We start from the raw sequence: 13,221 nt of genomic DNA, 5'->3' as shown, positions 1-13,221 counted from the left end.
ACCGGGTGTCATAATGCTGCATGGTTTGTTGAATGTAGATGACCAGAAGTGGTCTTCTCGAAGAAACTCATCCATGCTGTACAAAGTCCGGAAGAAGCTTCATTTGGCTGAAATTTCCTTGAGAAGTCCCAGTGTTTCCGTGACAGTGAACATTGCATGCTGTATCTCGTGGTTTCAAGACGTCTAGTGGCTGCGTGTTCGGAGGTCGTGATGGGACGATACCTCTTACTGGAACGTGCAAGCAAACGCACGCATGTACATTTCTCATGTCACGTTCGGCGGAGGCCGCTTTCAATTTGAATCACTCTAGCCGTCTTCAAGATGTTGCAGTTGGAAAGGCAGTTGGATAACGACATTGAAGCACGATGCACGTACGAAGAGTGAAAGACGGACGACTGAATTTCATGTGAATAAAAAAGTGGGTGGAATCACCACAGGACTGCCCGGCCGAGCTCCTTGCGGAACAATGCACGCAGATTGAATCAACGAGGTGAAACTGTCGACGAGTACAAAGGTGTGGCGGCGGGGCAGACTGCTTCGTAGTGCCGCACTCGACACAACGAACATGTCCTGCCTCCCTGGTGACAGGGCAGAAAAGCTGGCATGAACCCGGAGGCGTTCTTGAATGGGAGTCGGGCGTAGAATCGTAAGAAATCGGGAGCGTATTTGAAGTGTACAATGATGTACCTCTTGTTGCCTTGCTCAAGCCGATGAACACTCCCAGCACGTGTCCCGAAAACGCCGGCGATGCTCTCAAAGGTTGCTGTGTCGGCCATCTCGATGCCGGAACAATCGGAGAAGAACGTATCCGGAGCAGGGGAGACGGCCTCTTGCGGATAAAGTGTGCAATGTTGGTAAAAGACAGCGGCGCGGAAGGAATCGGGWGCCAGGTCATTGAAGGTCACTTTCCAGACGTTCTTGGAGCATATGCTTACACTTTTAACATTGCTGGCTCCAAAGACGTAGTTACATGCGCTGCGAAAGTCATGAGCGTTGAAGTCGGAGTTGGTCAGGGCAGTGTATGGTGTCCCGACGATGAAAAGTAGTACCTTGGGAGCGTCACCTATCTTGACGTATGGGACACTGTGAACGGGCGAGCGGCCGTTGTTGTGGCTTCTGGTCCGCCTGTCGTCAGCGCGGCCATGTTTGAAAGATCGCTGTGGCTCAGTAGTACCAGCACGGGCATCGAAATTGGAACCACTGCGTGAGGAACCACTGCGTGAGGAACCACTGCGTGAGGAGCCTGTATMACCCGGCCTGTAGCTGTCGCGGCCCGGGTGACGCGCCGGAGGATGGGACATGTGGTCAGCGCCGACATTACCGATCCGCTCGGGATGGACGTTGGGACCAGGTTTAGTGGAAAGAGGCGTTTCAGTCCGGGGAGCGGACTTCGAGGGGGCAATTGACTCGCTGCTACCCTTGCAATGATCCGGCTGGGGAGGGACAAGTAGCGCGCAAACTTGCCGACGGATCTTTACGTCGGGCATCTTCCTCTTCAGCCAAGACGCGAAGTGCTCGACGAGGTCAGCTTCCTGCAACAGCTCGGAAAGGTCTTGTAGACGCATCGATGTCGCCCCACGCTCTTGCAGCTGCTTGACGATTTGAGGCTCTTGGAATGCTCCCCGAATGGCGTCAATGTCGAATCCACAATCTAACCAGTGAAAGATCATCTCCCGAAGTGCCGGCAGGATGGCCTCGGAGGTGAGACGCACATGGATCAAAAGTCGAAGGTAGTGGTCGGCTTCGTCAAAGCAACCCCGAAGAGCAGAGCTGATGGTCTTCTCCTTGTTGCAGAGGTCGGAAGAAGCATCTGGTGCGACCTTGGAAGAGTCTGCCGCCACGACTGCCGTGGGAAAGGTAGGAATCTCGCATTGCTCGTCGCTCGATCCAGTGGTTTCTTGCTTGATATTCCCCTTCTCCTGCTCCTCTTGCTCCTCATCCCCACTATGATCCGAGCCTTCATCGTCGCTGTCGGTGCTTGCGTCGTCGCTGTCGTCGCTATCATCGTCGTCGTCTTCGTCTTCGTCATACTCGCTGCTTCCTATGTCGATGACAGCGGATGAACGAGCTGGCTGAGAAATCCGCTTGCTCTCGACGTCCTTGGCAGATTTGGTGGCAGCAGTCGGTGTTGCATTGACGGTTGCCGATGCAGGAACAGGAGCGACGTCGACCCGGAGAGGCGTTGTTTTGGGCTTTGCCGTTGTCGCTGCGTATTGAACGGCTGCCTTTGCCTTTTCCTTCTCCTTCTCTTTGCCCGTGGTCTTGTCGCTCTTGGATGTCTTCTTTTCGTCTTGCTTTTCGATCTTGATCGGAGTCTGCGGAATTGGCGGCGGCGGCCTCACGTTGGCCATGCCAGCAGCCGCAGCCTCGAAACATTCCGATTCCTTGGACGGTACTGGCGCTGGAGTGGCATGTTTCTTGCTCGACTTGCGCTTGGGTTTGGGTTCGTCAGTGGCATTGCTGATACTGTCGACTCGCTCCCTCTTCGCGGCCATGCTTGATGTGTGGGGTAAGGTACGGGGCGGAAGCCGGAGGACTTCTCCTTTGGGATTGGCGTAAAACGGCGGGGAAGGCTCAAAGCTCAGAGGTAGGAACGACTTGGACTTCAGCTGTAACATCCACGGGGAGCACTTGGACTCTGATAACTGCTGCTGGTGTCGCTTTTCTGGACGCGAAACTTCCGACGAATCCACATCCCAACCTCGTCGGCTTCCGTCGCAGGGAAGAGAGTGGGCATGGTCATGGCGGTCAGGGCTCAAATTGTGACAGGTATCATCAAGTCGCACACGCAGGCATTCTTGAGGAGGCTCCCTGTTCAACTCTCTGCTGACATGTCTCAAATTGGCATCCGCCATCGTGTGCTCGAAATCTTGGCGAAAGTAACTGGAATCCACCATGCTTTTCTGACGGCCATGTCGATGTTTATGAGCTCCAATGTGTATTCAGCACAGTTGTCGAGGCACCGTTCCGGCACTCTCTTCCACGGATTGATTTTGCAACAACATTGTCACCATTATTGGGCATCCACTGCTTGCATGGTCAGCCATGATACCTGTCCCATTCTTGCCAGGGCCCGCAGTAATTGCAGTAGCGCAGATGCATCACAGGCCCTTGTGTTCCTGTGCATCGGACGCTTGCGGCCTCCCGGGCCTTGAGAATACCCATGCATGCTCAATGCGTCCCCTGACTCTTTGGATATCGGGGATTGGGGCTAGCCGCTACAGCTTCCCGGCAGTGAAGTTCATGATTCGCATCCGTTCTCAGAGCACTCAAGATGCCGGTCGTCCGCTGTCGGAGACCCACTATGACATACAGCGACGCAGAGGCGGTACCGCTGTGGCCGTCAACATAGTTCCACCCTGGTGACAACGCGAGACTGGGGTAGAACGCGTTCCTTACGCGTGAATGCTTCGCACCACCGACGTGCTGTATATCTTTCCTTCTGCACCTCTCTTCTGTCCTACCCCCCTTCACACACGAAAGAACTTCTGATGGCTCCTCGTCTTCGGTTTGATCCTGCAATCGAATACAAGCGTTTGCTTGCTCGACCACACATTGACGAGGACGGAGTCTTGTATGCCAATGAATCTGATCTGGTTGGAACCGCTCCCAGAGGTTTGGTCAGCGCTCCCACGAACGATGTCAAAGCTCACACGTTCATAGATGCAGCTGCCGTTCAGGCCGAGATTGATCGAAGACACCGTGTCCAAGCTCCAAGCCCGCGGGGCGTTCCAAAGGCTTTGCACGAGGCTGCGAAGGAAATTCTCGTAACACTTCGTGCAAGGTCTCCGCCGGCCGAAGAACGCAAGTGTCCGGTGCATGACCGAAACATCTCGCGCTGACCGAATGTATAGGCCCCACTCGTATTCCGACATTCCAATCTATCAACGCTCCCCGCACGACCCATACCGCTGTCGGTGCGGAAGGAGTAGCCGAKGACGAACCCACTGGACGTCCTCGCCGTGTTTCTCGACCAAGATCGCCTACTCCAGAAATTCGTGAACTTGCAACGCGCGACTGGAAGTTGGCCAGCATTGTCAACAGGAAGGGAGTCCACGAAGTCTTCTTCTACAAGGCGCGGTGGGAGAGGACGGCGGTAGACATCAGATACATTCGACAGGAAGCCGGCTATCACTTGGTGAGATATCGTGGCRTGGACTGGATTGTCACTTCGGTTGAAGAGTCAATCCTCAATGCTACTACCGGGGAATACGAAGCTGTGGTGTCCTGGGAGGATACTTGGCATCATCTATGGGAGTTCACTTCTGCGCTTGACCCTGTTATTGAATGGGAAAGGGCCAATGATCCGCAGAGACATCTCCCCAGGGAGAAGCGGAAGCACTATTGGTGGCGGTACCCGACATCCTTTCGCAACCATCGGGACCCGCAGACAGAGTTCGACCCAGCCTGGCACCGAGATATCGAGGGAGACGAGTTCTTCCCGGAGAAGAACAGTGACTACACTTTCGCCTTGCTCGACCGTCTTATGAGCCATCTTGCTTCCGGTGAACTCGGTCGACTCCCGTGTACTACCGTGGTTACCCTGCTCAATAGGCCGCTACGACAGCGATTGATTTTCAAGGACTCCTTCGTGGAATCCGGCAAATCGTTCAAGTTGTCTACGCCTGAAATGGCTCGTGCTGCAACGGTCTTCATGACTGGGTTTGCTCGCCTCCTTCTGTGCAATATCTGCATTTGGTACGCAGCACAAGTGCCATTCCATTACTGCACCTGTCTTGAAGACAATTTCAAAGGGTAGGTTGATCTGGTCAAAAGTGCTCCGTTTTCTACGTGCTAATCTCTCGCGCCGGACAGATGCYGCGTCAATAGCGTTGTCATTGGTAAGACGCAAGAATCTGATCTGCACTCCAAGGGTAAGTCTGCTTGTGTGCTGTGGAAGGCATTGTTATTGATATGAACGCAGTGAGAATCTTCAGGGAGCTTGCAGTTCCAACTATGGACGGCAACGTCGATGCTGCCGACGAGAATGCTGCTCCAATGACATCTTCGCCCTTGTCTATTCGCGGACCCGAGACCCGCAGCTCTGTTGAGCCAGAAAGCAACGGTTCCAGCCGCACTCCTCCAACTTCTCCTTCAGCCGTGAGTGGCCAAAGCGGAGGCGGCGGTTCACCTGAGCTCGGATCCGAACGTTTTTCGATCGAGCCCCAAGGGCGGAATCAGCGAGCTCTCCAGAATCCCACAGATTCTGAACCCTCTGATGTTGGCGACCTACAGCTACAGAACTCGGCAACATCGACTACTGCCCGATCTACACCAGCACGTGTGTTACGCAGTCGGAAACGCAAGTCTTCCTTTGAAGCCGGAAAGCGACGTTCTCCACGCTCGAGTACTAGCAAAGAAGAAAAGTCGATGGTTCAACGCCCATCTTCCTCCGCCGGTTCAAGTTTCGCTCGGCCTCTCGATGTCATGGACGAGGACGATTCAGACAACATCCCAGTCTTCTCGCACGAAGAATGCCCTGGGATGCACGTGCCGTGCAGACATGAAATCTACGGCACTCCAGACCGTCTCCCCACGGAATCTGCCAGTATCGTCTATCGCAACCACGAGTTCGAAGTGGAAGGCGAAGCGACGGAAGAGCAGGTGCGATACGTCGTCAGTCGTCTGCCGTGCTATTATGCCAGAGAGCTTCACATGGCGTGGGAGGAATGTCAAGCAAGACCAGGAAGACAGCACGCCACAAAGTACGCCCTTTTGTCGCACCACACTAGCAAGCTCAATGAGTATGTGCGAGCGCATTGTCCGGCGGATGTTGGGTTCATTGATCTGACGCTTGATGACTGAGGAGGAGGATCTTCCAGATGAGATCTTGCGAGATACATCGCTGAGGATTGTCGAACGCTAAATGCCTGTATGGGGGCTACGATTGCCGCGGCGATTCATGTGTTGTTGTATTGCCGTCGAGAGTGGCATACGACCGGAGAGTATGCTTGGAAACGTCAGGATATTTGGAACAATGACAACAGCAACGTTGGCGACGTTTTGGCTACGATGTGGCCGGAGCATGTGAGGTAGAAAGTACGGGTTCGTTTTCACTGAACAGTAACCTTCTCTCCGCTGTCAGCCCACCACCCCCGAGCCAGGCTAGATATCTTCTCGCATTCCCACATTGCACCCACACACGGGCACACCGCTTGAAGTGTTTCCCTTATTCATCGCAATCTGCGCCGCCCTCCCTCCAGCCCATCCCTTCGCGTTCTCTAACAAGAAGTATCACCGACTCTCTCGACCCGCGACTCGTAGCGAGCAGATCGAGCAGTCACTACGTCCGACGGGACGTTTCGCTTCGTAAACATCGGCACCGGTACCGCCTCTGCGCTCTTGCACGGCCAGGCGTGCACTTCATCACAAACAGGACATTTCTGATCGATGCTGGTGTCCACTGGCTGAAAACGCGCAGTGCAAACCTGTTTTTGCGGCAAGCGTATCCTGACGTACAACCGAAGGAACTGCACTGGTTCCGAGAAGCAGATCAGGTATCGATTGCYTGGATACTTCAGGACTTCGATACGATGCTTACTTACCTCCCAGTTGAACAGGGCGTAGACGCCAACACCAACCTCCGCGTCGTCCACTTGCTGGTCATGAAAGTCGCAGAGGAAGATTTGCGGGTCTCTGTCCGGAATGCGCTCGGCAAAGACACCGTGGTTATGACAGATGACACTTCTGTTCTTGCCGAGAGCCGCTTGCGCCGCCTCGGGAGACTCAACCCTGACCGAAAAAGTCCGCTTCTGAACAACTTGGCCCACACTTTTGAATTTCAAGCCGAGCTGCGTAGCGATGGCCCGACGAAATTCCTTTGCGTGGCGTTTTGTGATAGGACAGCCAGGCGTGCCTATCACGAACTGGAGGCGCGAAGCAGAATCGGAATGTCGTTGGTACGGCAAGGCCAGAAAATCCGTCTTCCATCGCGCTTGTTGTTTACCCCGTGGAATGACCATGAAATCGGGAGTATGAACTGTTTGGTCCGACCGTTCTACACTGCCGTCGCCACTTGGTGCAATTTCGTCTCTGGCCGTAGGCGCCAATGCTCCTGGCAAACCATGTTCAGACAGCAACGCCGCTGCCGACCAATTCTTTCTAATAGCAGGGCCGTCTGCCAGCAAAGCGTTCCGTAGCCGAGACCAAATCTTCTTCTCTTCACGCTCGAAGCTACCCCAGAACTCCTGAGCTTGCTGGTCGCAGTCTTGGCGATTCAAGGGGATACCGGCAGATATCGAAGCCTCGAAAACCTGGAAGAGGAACAAGCTGCGCCTCGTGGGGAATTGAGACTCCAGCTCCTCTAGTGACAAGCTGCTGAGGTCCAGAGGAACATCAGCAGAGGGCGTTTCAGTCCGGCCGCCGGTAGTGGCCAACGACGTGCTCTGCTGAGGATCTTCATGCCCAACAGTCTCTTTGAGCCGATCCAGGTATCCATGTCGACCTAGTAATTCCACTCCTGCTGGACGGTCGAGTGGATTGCTCTCGCCTCTGAGCAGCTGATCATGGAGAGCTTTCCACTCTCCGCGTTGCATATCCGGTGTCTCGCTAAAATGATCGATCGCGACCTTGCGGCATTTGAACCACGGAAGTGATTGCAAATCAGCGGTTACCTCGCATACTTCCTTCAGATGATAAAGCAGAACGTCGATCACCCGCGGGAATTTCTGCTTGAACTTGTCGATGCGTTGTTGTCGGATGGTTTCTTCCTGTGAACCAGGGTTGTTTCGATCGCTAATGAAATCGTCTGGACCCTCACCTTCAAGAGTAGGTTCTTCTTCAACCTTGACATCGTTCGGGAGGCCACCCGACATGAGTACACTTCCACTGCGAGTCACTTGAGAGACCGCGTTGCCGAAGTCTCGATCAGGCGCTACTGATCTCGACGTCTTAGCGTAGTCGGCAATCCCGACTATGACGTCCTGCTGGCTGTGGAGTTCTTCCCGCCAGGAATGGAGCTGAGCTTGAATCTGCCCGTCCGGTGCTCCTTCCTGAAGCGTTGTGAGGACGCTGTCCAGCTGGTACACGTCTCTGAGAGAATTTGCAGCCTCATCAAGGGAAAGACCGCTTGGTGCTAGTTGCCGGAGAACCATTGCGACCTCGTGCACTTTGTCAATGTGCAAGCCGTGTTCAACGAGCTTGCTAGCGACGGTACGAACTTGCAACTCATGGGTGGGAAAGCACACATGTCGGAGTACTTGGATTGCGGGCATGTAGAAAATGTGATCGGGACCATACTTTTGTAGTATACCGGCGGCGGTTTCGATCTCGGTTGCGATGTCTTGTTCCGTCCGAGGAAGTAAGAAGTCCTGCTGGTTATCGTCACCATACGTGGGAGCATGAGGTCGAGAATGACGAAGATGGTGCTTGTCGGCGCCTGAAGGAGCTGTTGGCGCGTGGTCCGAATCGAGACTCTCTTCCTTGATGCGAATCGAACCTTCCCGGCGGGCTTTTTCCGGCGCAGGTGTCTGCGATGGGCCTTGCTGGAGCGAATGTCGCATGGAGTTTGCACGTCGGATCTCATGTTCATGGTCGAATTGAAGCGGCCGTCCCTGCAAACTGGTCTGTATGGCGTTGGTGGCCTCGATCTCAGCGTCTTCGTTCGGTGCTGCTGGCGGATGGCCACCAGTCTTGTTCCTCTTCGGTGGCGAAGTGTTACCATCACCATTGCTGCGACGCTTCGGGGCCATGGCAATTGAAAGCCAACGAGTTTGTAGTGAAGGTGATCCGTCTAGGACAGGTGAGACAAAGTGAAGTGCCAATGGCCAATGCGTGCTTCTCGGAAGTTCAAAGGCACGTCGCAGAGTTTCGGGAATGAGCCGGAAGCCCCGCATCGCGTGGCTGACGCGAGAGCACGGGAATCTCTCAACTCAATCACCACCAATGCCATCTCGTTCCATGTCTCTGAGCAATGCTCTCGCCGCATCGCACTCCGGCGGCAGCTTTCAATCGCTTGCGAAGTAGCAGTGCCGCACGCTGTACCCCTCTCAATGGCGCACGACACACGCCGTCACAGCAGCCGGATCGGCCTGGACTAGCCACGGAAAGAACTGCTCAGTCTCAGCCAGCTCCGCCTCGAGGTTCGCGATGACCCGTAGATGATCTCTCAGCTTGAGGGTAAAGCTGACCGCTAGCAGCGCCGACTTCCACACCTGCCCCAGGATGCCCACACTCCGCAAGCCTCGAAAAGCCATCATCTCAGGTGCAAAAGAACAGCACCTCCGAAGACAAGCGAAAAAGAAAGAGGGAAGGTCGTCTGCTCCCGCCAGTGCCCAAGCTGCGCGATCTCAAAGTGAGAAGAGTCACTCGTCGTTGGGAAGGAGAGCAAGAGCAAGAGCAAGAGCACGGAGAGGAGTGGTTTCGAGCCACCCTTACAAGATCCACGTTGCAGGGACACATCGTGAGGCAGAGCTTTGACGGCAAGCCCATCGTCYAAATAGACAACAGAGACTTGAGGCYCCGGTCGCATGTTGTCGATCTGGAAACAGACCTGACATCCGTGAGATGGAAACCTATATGGCTGACTCGCTCCACTGGCCTGATCGACGCTCAAAAGAGAATCATGGAGTTCGAGGAGAAGGAGGCGCAGAAGGAGCGGTTGCCGAAAGCCCCGATTACAGCTCTCGTCCTGCTGCAGACGACTCCCTCGAACGACGCTTTCGTCCCACAAAACACCGCGGCATATAACGTTTGGCTGCGAAAACGGCTTGAGGGCCATGCCGGCATTACGCGGGAGATGAGGCACATCATTTCTCTGCCGGATGTCCGAGATCTAGTATTTAGCAAGACCTTCGTTGCCAAATCTTCTACCTTTGACGTATGGAACATTCGAGACAGAGAGGCTGGTATGATCTATGCTACAGGAGTCGAGCAGAGCGTGCCGTGCACACGATGTGCCAAGGGATCCGCTCCTTTCGAGAAATGCGTCGTTCGAGAAGACATTTCTGGCGGTGCTTGCGCCTGCTGTGTTTTCGGACCAGCCAACGACACCTGCGATTTTCACGCTAGTAGTGAGTCCATCGACATCAGACACAACAGCATAACGCTAAAACTTTCTAGGCAAGGCCGAGACGCGGCGCACCTGCGAACGTCACGAAGACGCCAGCATGATCGCATATGCCCCTCTCCTCCAGAATCCCGACCAAGACCAGGGGAGTGAACATGCCAGCGATGGCAGGGTAGAGCACGAAAGTGCCGTACACTCGTGTCGCAAGAGGAAGTTGGAGGCTTCTGATGGTCAGTCTGATGCGCTTTCATACGGTGCTTGCGTCTCGTGGATCCAAAGCTGATAGGTGCCGTTAGATGACCTTTCCCTCTCGACTCGCAACGTTCGCTCCACGCGAGGCGTATCTCAAGCAGCCGAGAGTAACATCGCCGGCATAGACCACGGTCCCACATATCCACCTGGATGGCGCCACCCAAAATGCGGCCTCGCGCCCACCCCGTGTAGCAAAAAGAAGAGAGCAGTTCAGCTACCTCCCGAAGAAGCGATACATGGGATGATCTGCCGTAGCACGACATTCAGGGCGGGAGAAGCAAGTATAAGTCAGGTGAGGTTTGTCATGAGTCGGGCCAGCTGCCGAAAACTTGAGGTCATTCACAGGATTTGGAAGGAGATACTTGCGCGCACACCACCATTGCCGGAGCACTATAGAGGAAAGGAGGACTTTGTTCGGTTTCTCATGACGGACATGCTGAATGAGATGATCGCGGGCTTCTGCCCAGATGTCGTTGTGCTTGACTAGGGCGTTCAGCGGACCAGCGAAAGGTTGCGCTGAATTGKGCTGGTATGCACCGTGTACGCTAACGTGGAGACCAAAGAGAGATAAGTCAATGCGATGACCATGATATAGATTACTGTTTAGGGCTTGTCTAGTATTCAATTGTAATTGAGATTTGAGTTTCACGCTAAAACCGAGCGAAGAGTGTCTTCGGCTAGTAAGTGAATTGTCAATCCTGCTTTCAATCTTGCTTTCAATCCTACTAGCACTAGAGTAGGATTGAAGATTATTCGGAAACGGCGGCCCGAAATACCCAAATAGGGCCTTTAAACGAACGGGAAGCGTAGCGTAATTAAGACGGTACCTAGTAGAAACGTAAGGCTACTACTATTAAGTACGGAGTTTATGAATTTGTTATACATAGCCCGTGCTCTAGAACACGTCCTACTAGCTAGAAGTTATCTATACGTCAATTTAATTGAATTAAAAGCGAACACTAGACAAGCTCTTATAGTGTTAGCTTATATAGCGTACTCCTAGTCCTTATTTGTTAGGTAGCTACGTTATAGCTGTTGTTTATCTTTAACTTTACTTATCCTTACTTTTAGTCATTCACTTATAACTATTACCGCTACGGAGCTAATAAGCTTTATGTTATAGGTAAACGACGTATAGTAGGATTCTTAAGGACATCTAATATCATAGATAAGTAGTGTAAATAGAAAGAACCTCGGCTAAGGTTTACATTAAACTAACAGGTTCGATATAAGAAAATAAGTTGCGTCGCGGATTATTACGGGACGGGAACCCCGGACTTCCCCGGACTTCCCTAGACTTCCCCGCTCCCGCTCCCGTACCCCGCTCCCGCTCCCGGACTTTCGAAAGTACTTAATCGCGAACTTCTCGCGCTCTCTTAGAGACTTCGTCGAGTGATTTAATATCAAAACGTTGACACGCTCTCGTCCGTTCTCAACCGTGACACGGATTCTAAGAGAATATTTACGGGTGCTAAACAATTAGCAAAGGCTACGCTCCTAAGGCTCGTCCTTATATTTACTAGCTCGATACAGAAGGAAGGCTATCTCTCGTAGTAGCCGCGACTTACGAGAAAACGTATAGCGTATACACGCTAAGTTTAGCGTTCTAGTATAGGTATAGCTAGTACYTAACTGAAGAGCTCGCTCTTTATATTACTCCTATCTACTTACTTTCTTCTTTTTGAAGATACTAGTATATTGTCGGCCTTCTATTTACTACTTTTACTCTTAGTGCGAGTAATCGGCGTATATATAGAGAGCTTAAGTAAGGTTTTTGTTGGAAAGTGCAGTTATGGAATAGCTGTACATCTGATATAACAGAGAGCCAAGTGGCCACAAGGTTACATAACTCTATGTGGGGTAAAATCTCTTCTTAGGAGATGGAGACACATCTCTAGATAACAAACTAAATTAACACATTAGTTCCTACTTTTAAGTACTGCCTATCGGAGACAGTAAGCCAGTTAAAGATCAAGATACTCTTATACTCCACCCCTAAAATTCTGCGAACCTCCGACTAATATTTAACAGGTTATAAGCCCGGGTTTGCCGAAGGRAAAAAGACCTTAACCTTAAAGTAGTAAAGGTTTCTCCTACCTTATAAAGCTAACACAGAAAGGACACTAGTTTCTAGTACCTTATCTTGCACTACTAGGAGTTTTAATAGCAGGTTAGATAAGAAGAAAACACAGAAGACAGATTAGTTCCTAAGGGTTTAGAACATTTAACTATTAGGACTAAGGGATTATCTAACAGCTATAAGGAGTAGAGGACTCTAAATCCAAAGCCTTAAAACACACACACACCCTTTACTTTAMYACTAAAGCCTTAGCAGGACTAAGCTATTTAYATACTAAAATAGAGGAAGAGAAGGWCAGTTAGACCTATATTAGGATTCTAATCCTAACAAGAGAGAACTAGAAAAGATAGTTTAAACTACAGAGGGACAACCTAGAAGGAAAAGGCATCTTCTATAACATTAAGGGATTAATTAACCTAGATAATTCATTACTCCTTAATCTAGATGCTAGGGTTGCAAGAATAGCTAGCTAGCTAAACTTTTAAAAGGAGAATGCCAAGTGTAGGTATAAGCTAAGATTAAGAGTTAGCTTAGATAAAGCAGATAAGATTTAATTATTAATAGATACAAAGATAGCTGCTAAAATGTGGCTCTTCCTCTAGAAGAAGTACAGTAAGGTGCTTATAGTACATACTATGTTAATAGTATAACAACTTATGAACTTTAGAATAGGAGAGGAAGACATAGTAAGATTAGCCTAGGTATAGATTAGTTTAATAGYAAAGAGGATTGCAGAGGTTAATAAAAGGGAGTTATATATAAAAGAACCTAAAAGGAAAATTAGGATCCTTCTTTTAGCACTCCCTCCTAAGTTTGAATTAACTAAGAATGCAATTATAGCCTAGCTAATGCTTACTAGGAACTATAAATAGATCCTACTTAT

The 13,221-nt window shown here is 51.5% G+C and overlaps 4 protein-coding genes; 2 read left to right on the top strand and 2 right to left on the bottom strand.

Annotated features, from left to right (window-relative positions):
- Positions 1-482: 482 nt before the first annotated feature.
- Positions 483-2,855, bottom strand: RCC_08653 (uncharacterized protein; the record flags this gene model as incomplete). Its single annotated transcript, XM_023773901.1, has 1 exon — positions 483-2,855. One exon carries the CDS (start codon positions 2,853-2,855, stop codon positions 483-485), a length of 2,373 nt encoding a protein of 790 aa, XP_023629669.1.
- Positions 2,856-3,491: 636 nt separating this feature from the next.
- RCC_08652 (uncharacterized protein) lies at positions 3,492-5,805 on the top strand (the record flags this gene model as incomplete). XM_023773900.1 has 5 exons in its annotated part: positions 3,492-3,615; positions 3,664-3,804; positions 3,855-4,755; positions 4,816-4,874; positions 4,925-5,805. The coding sequence occupies 5 exons, from the start codon at positions 3,492-3,494 to the stop codon at positions 5,803-5,805; spliced, it is 2,106 nt and encodes a 701-aa protein (XP_023629668.1).
- Positions 5,806-6,221: 416 nt separating this feature from the next.
- RCC_08651 (uncharacterized protein) lies at positions 6,222-8,690 on the bottom strand (the record flags this gene model as incomplete). The annotated part of the gene is made up of 1 exon (XM_023773899.1): positions 6,222-8,690. One exon carries the CDS (start codon positions 8,688-8,690, stop codon positions 6,222-6,224), a length of 2,469 nt encoding a protein of 822 aa, XP_023629667.1.
- A 221-nt stretch (positions 8,691-8,911) lies between these two features.
- On the top strand, positions 8,912-10,745 carry RCC_08650 (uncharacterized protein; the record flags this gene model as incomplete). XM_023773898.1 has 4 exons in its annotated part: positions 8,912-9,080; positions 9,138-10,010; positions 10,060-10,236; positions 10,303-10,745. The coding sequence occupies 4 exons, from the start codon at positions 8,912-8,914 to the stop codon at positions 10,743-10,745; spliced, it is 1,662 nt and encodes a 553-aa protein (XP_023629666.1).
- Positions 10,746-13,221: the final 2,476 nt, after the last annotated feature.

The sequence above is a fragment of the Ramularia collo-cygni genome (assembly GCF_900074925.1).
Source record: "Ramularia collo-cygni strain URUG2 genome assembly, contig: RCC_scaffold15, whole genome shotgun sequence".
In the NCBI taxonomy this organism is placed as follows: Eukaryota; Fungi; Ascomycota; class Dothideomycetes; order Mycosphaerellales; family Mycosphaerellaceae; genus Ramularia; species Ramularia collo-cygni.
The sequence above is the reverse complement of the archived record's forward strand: the minus strand, read 5'-3'. Positions and strand labels throughout refer to the sequence as shown.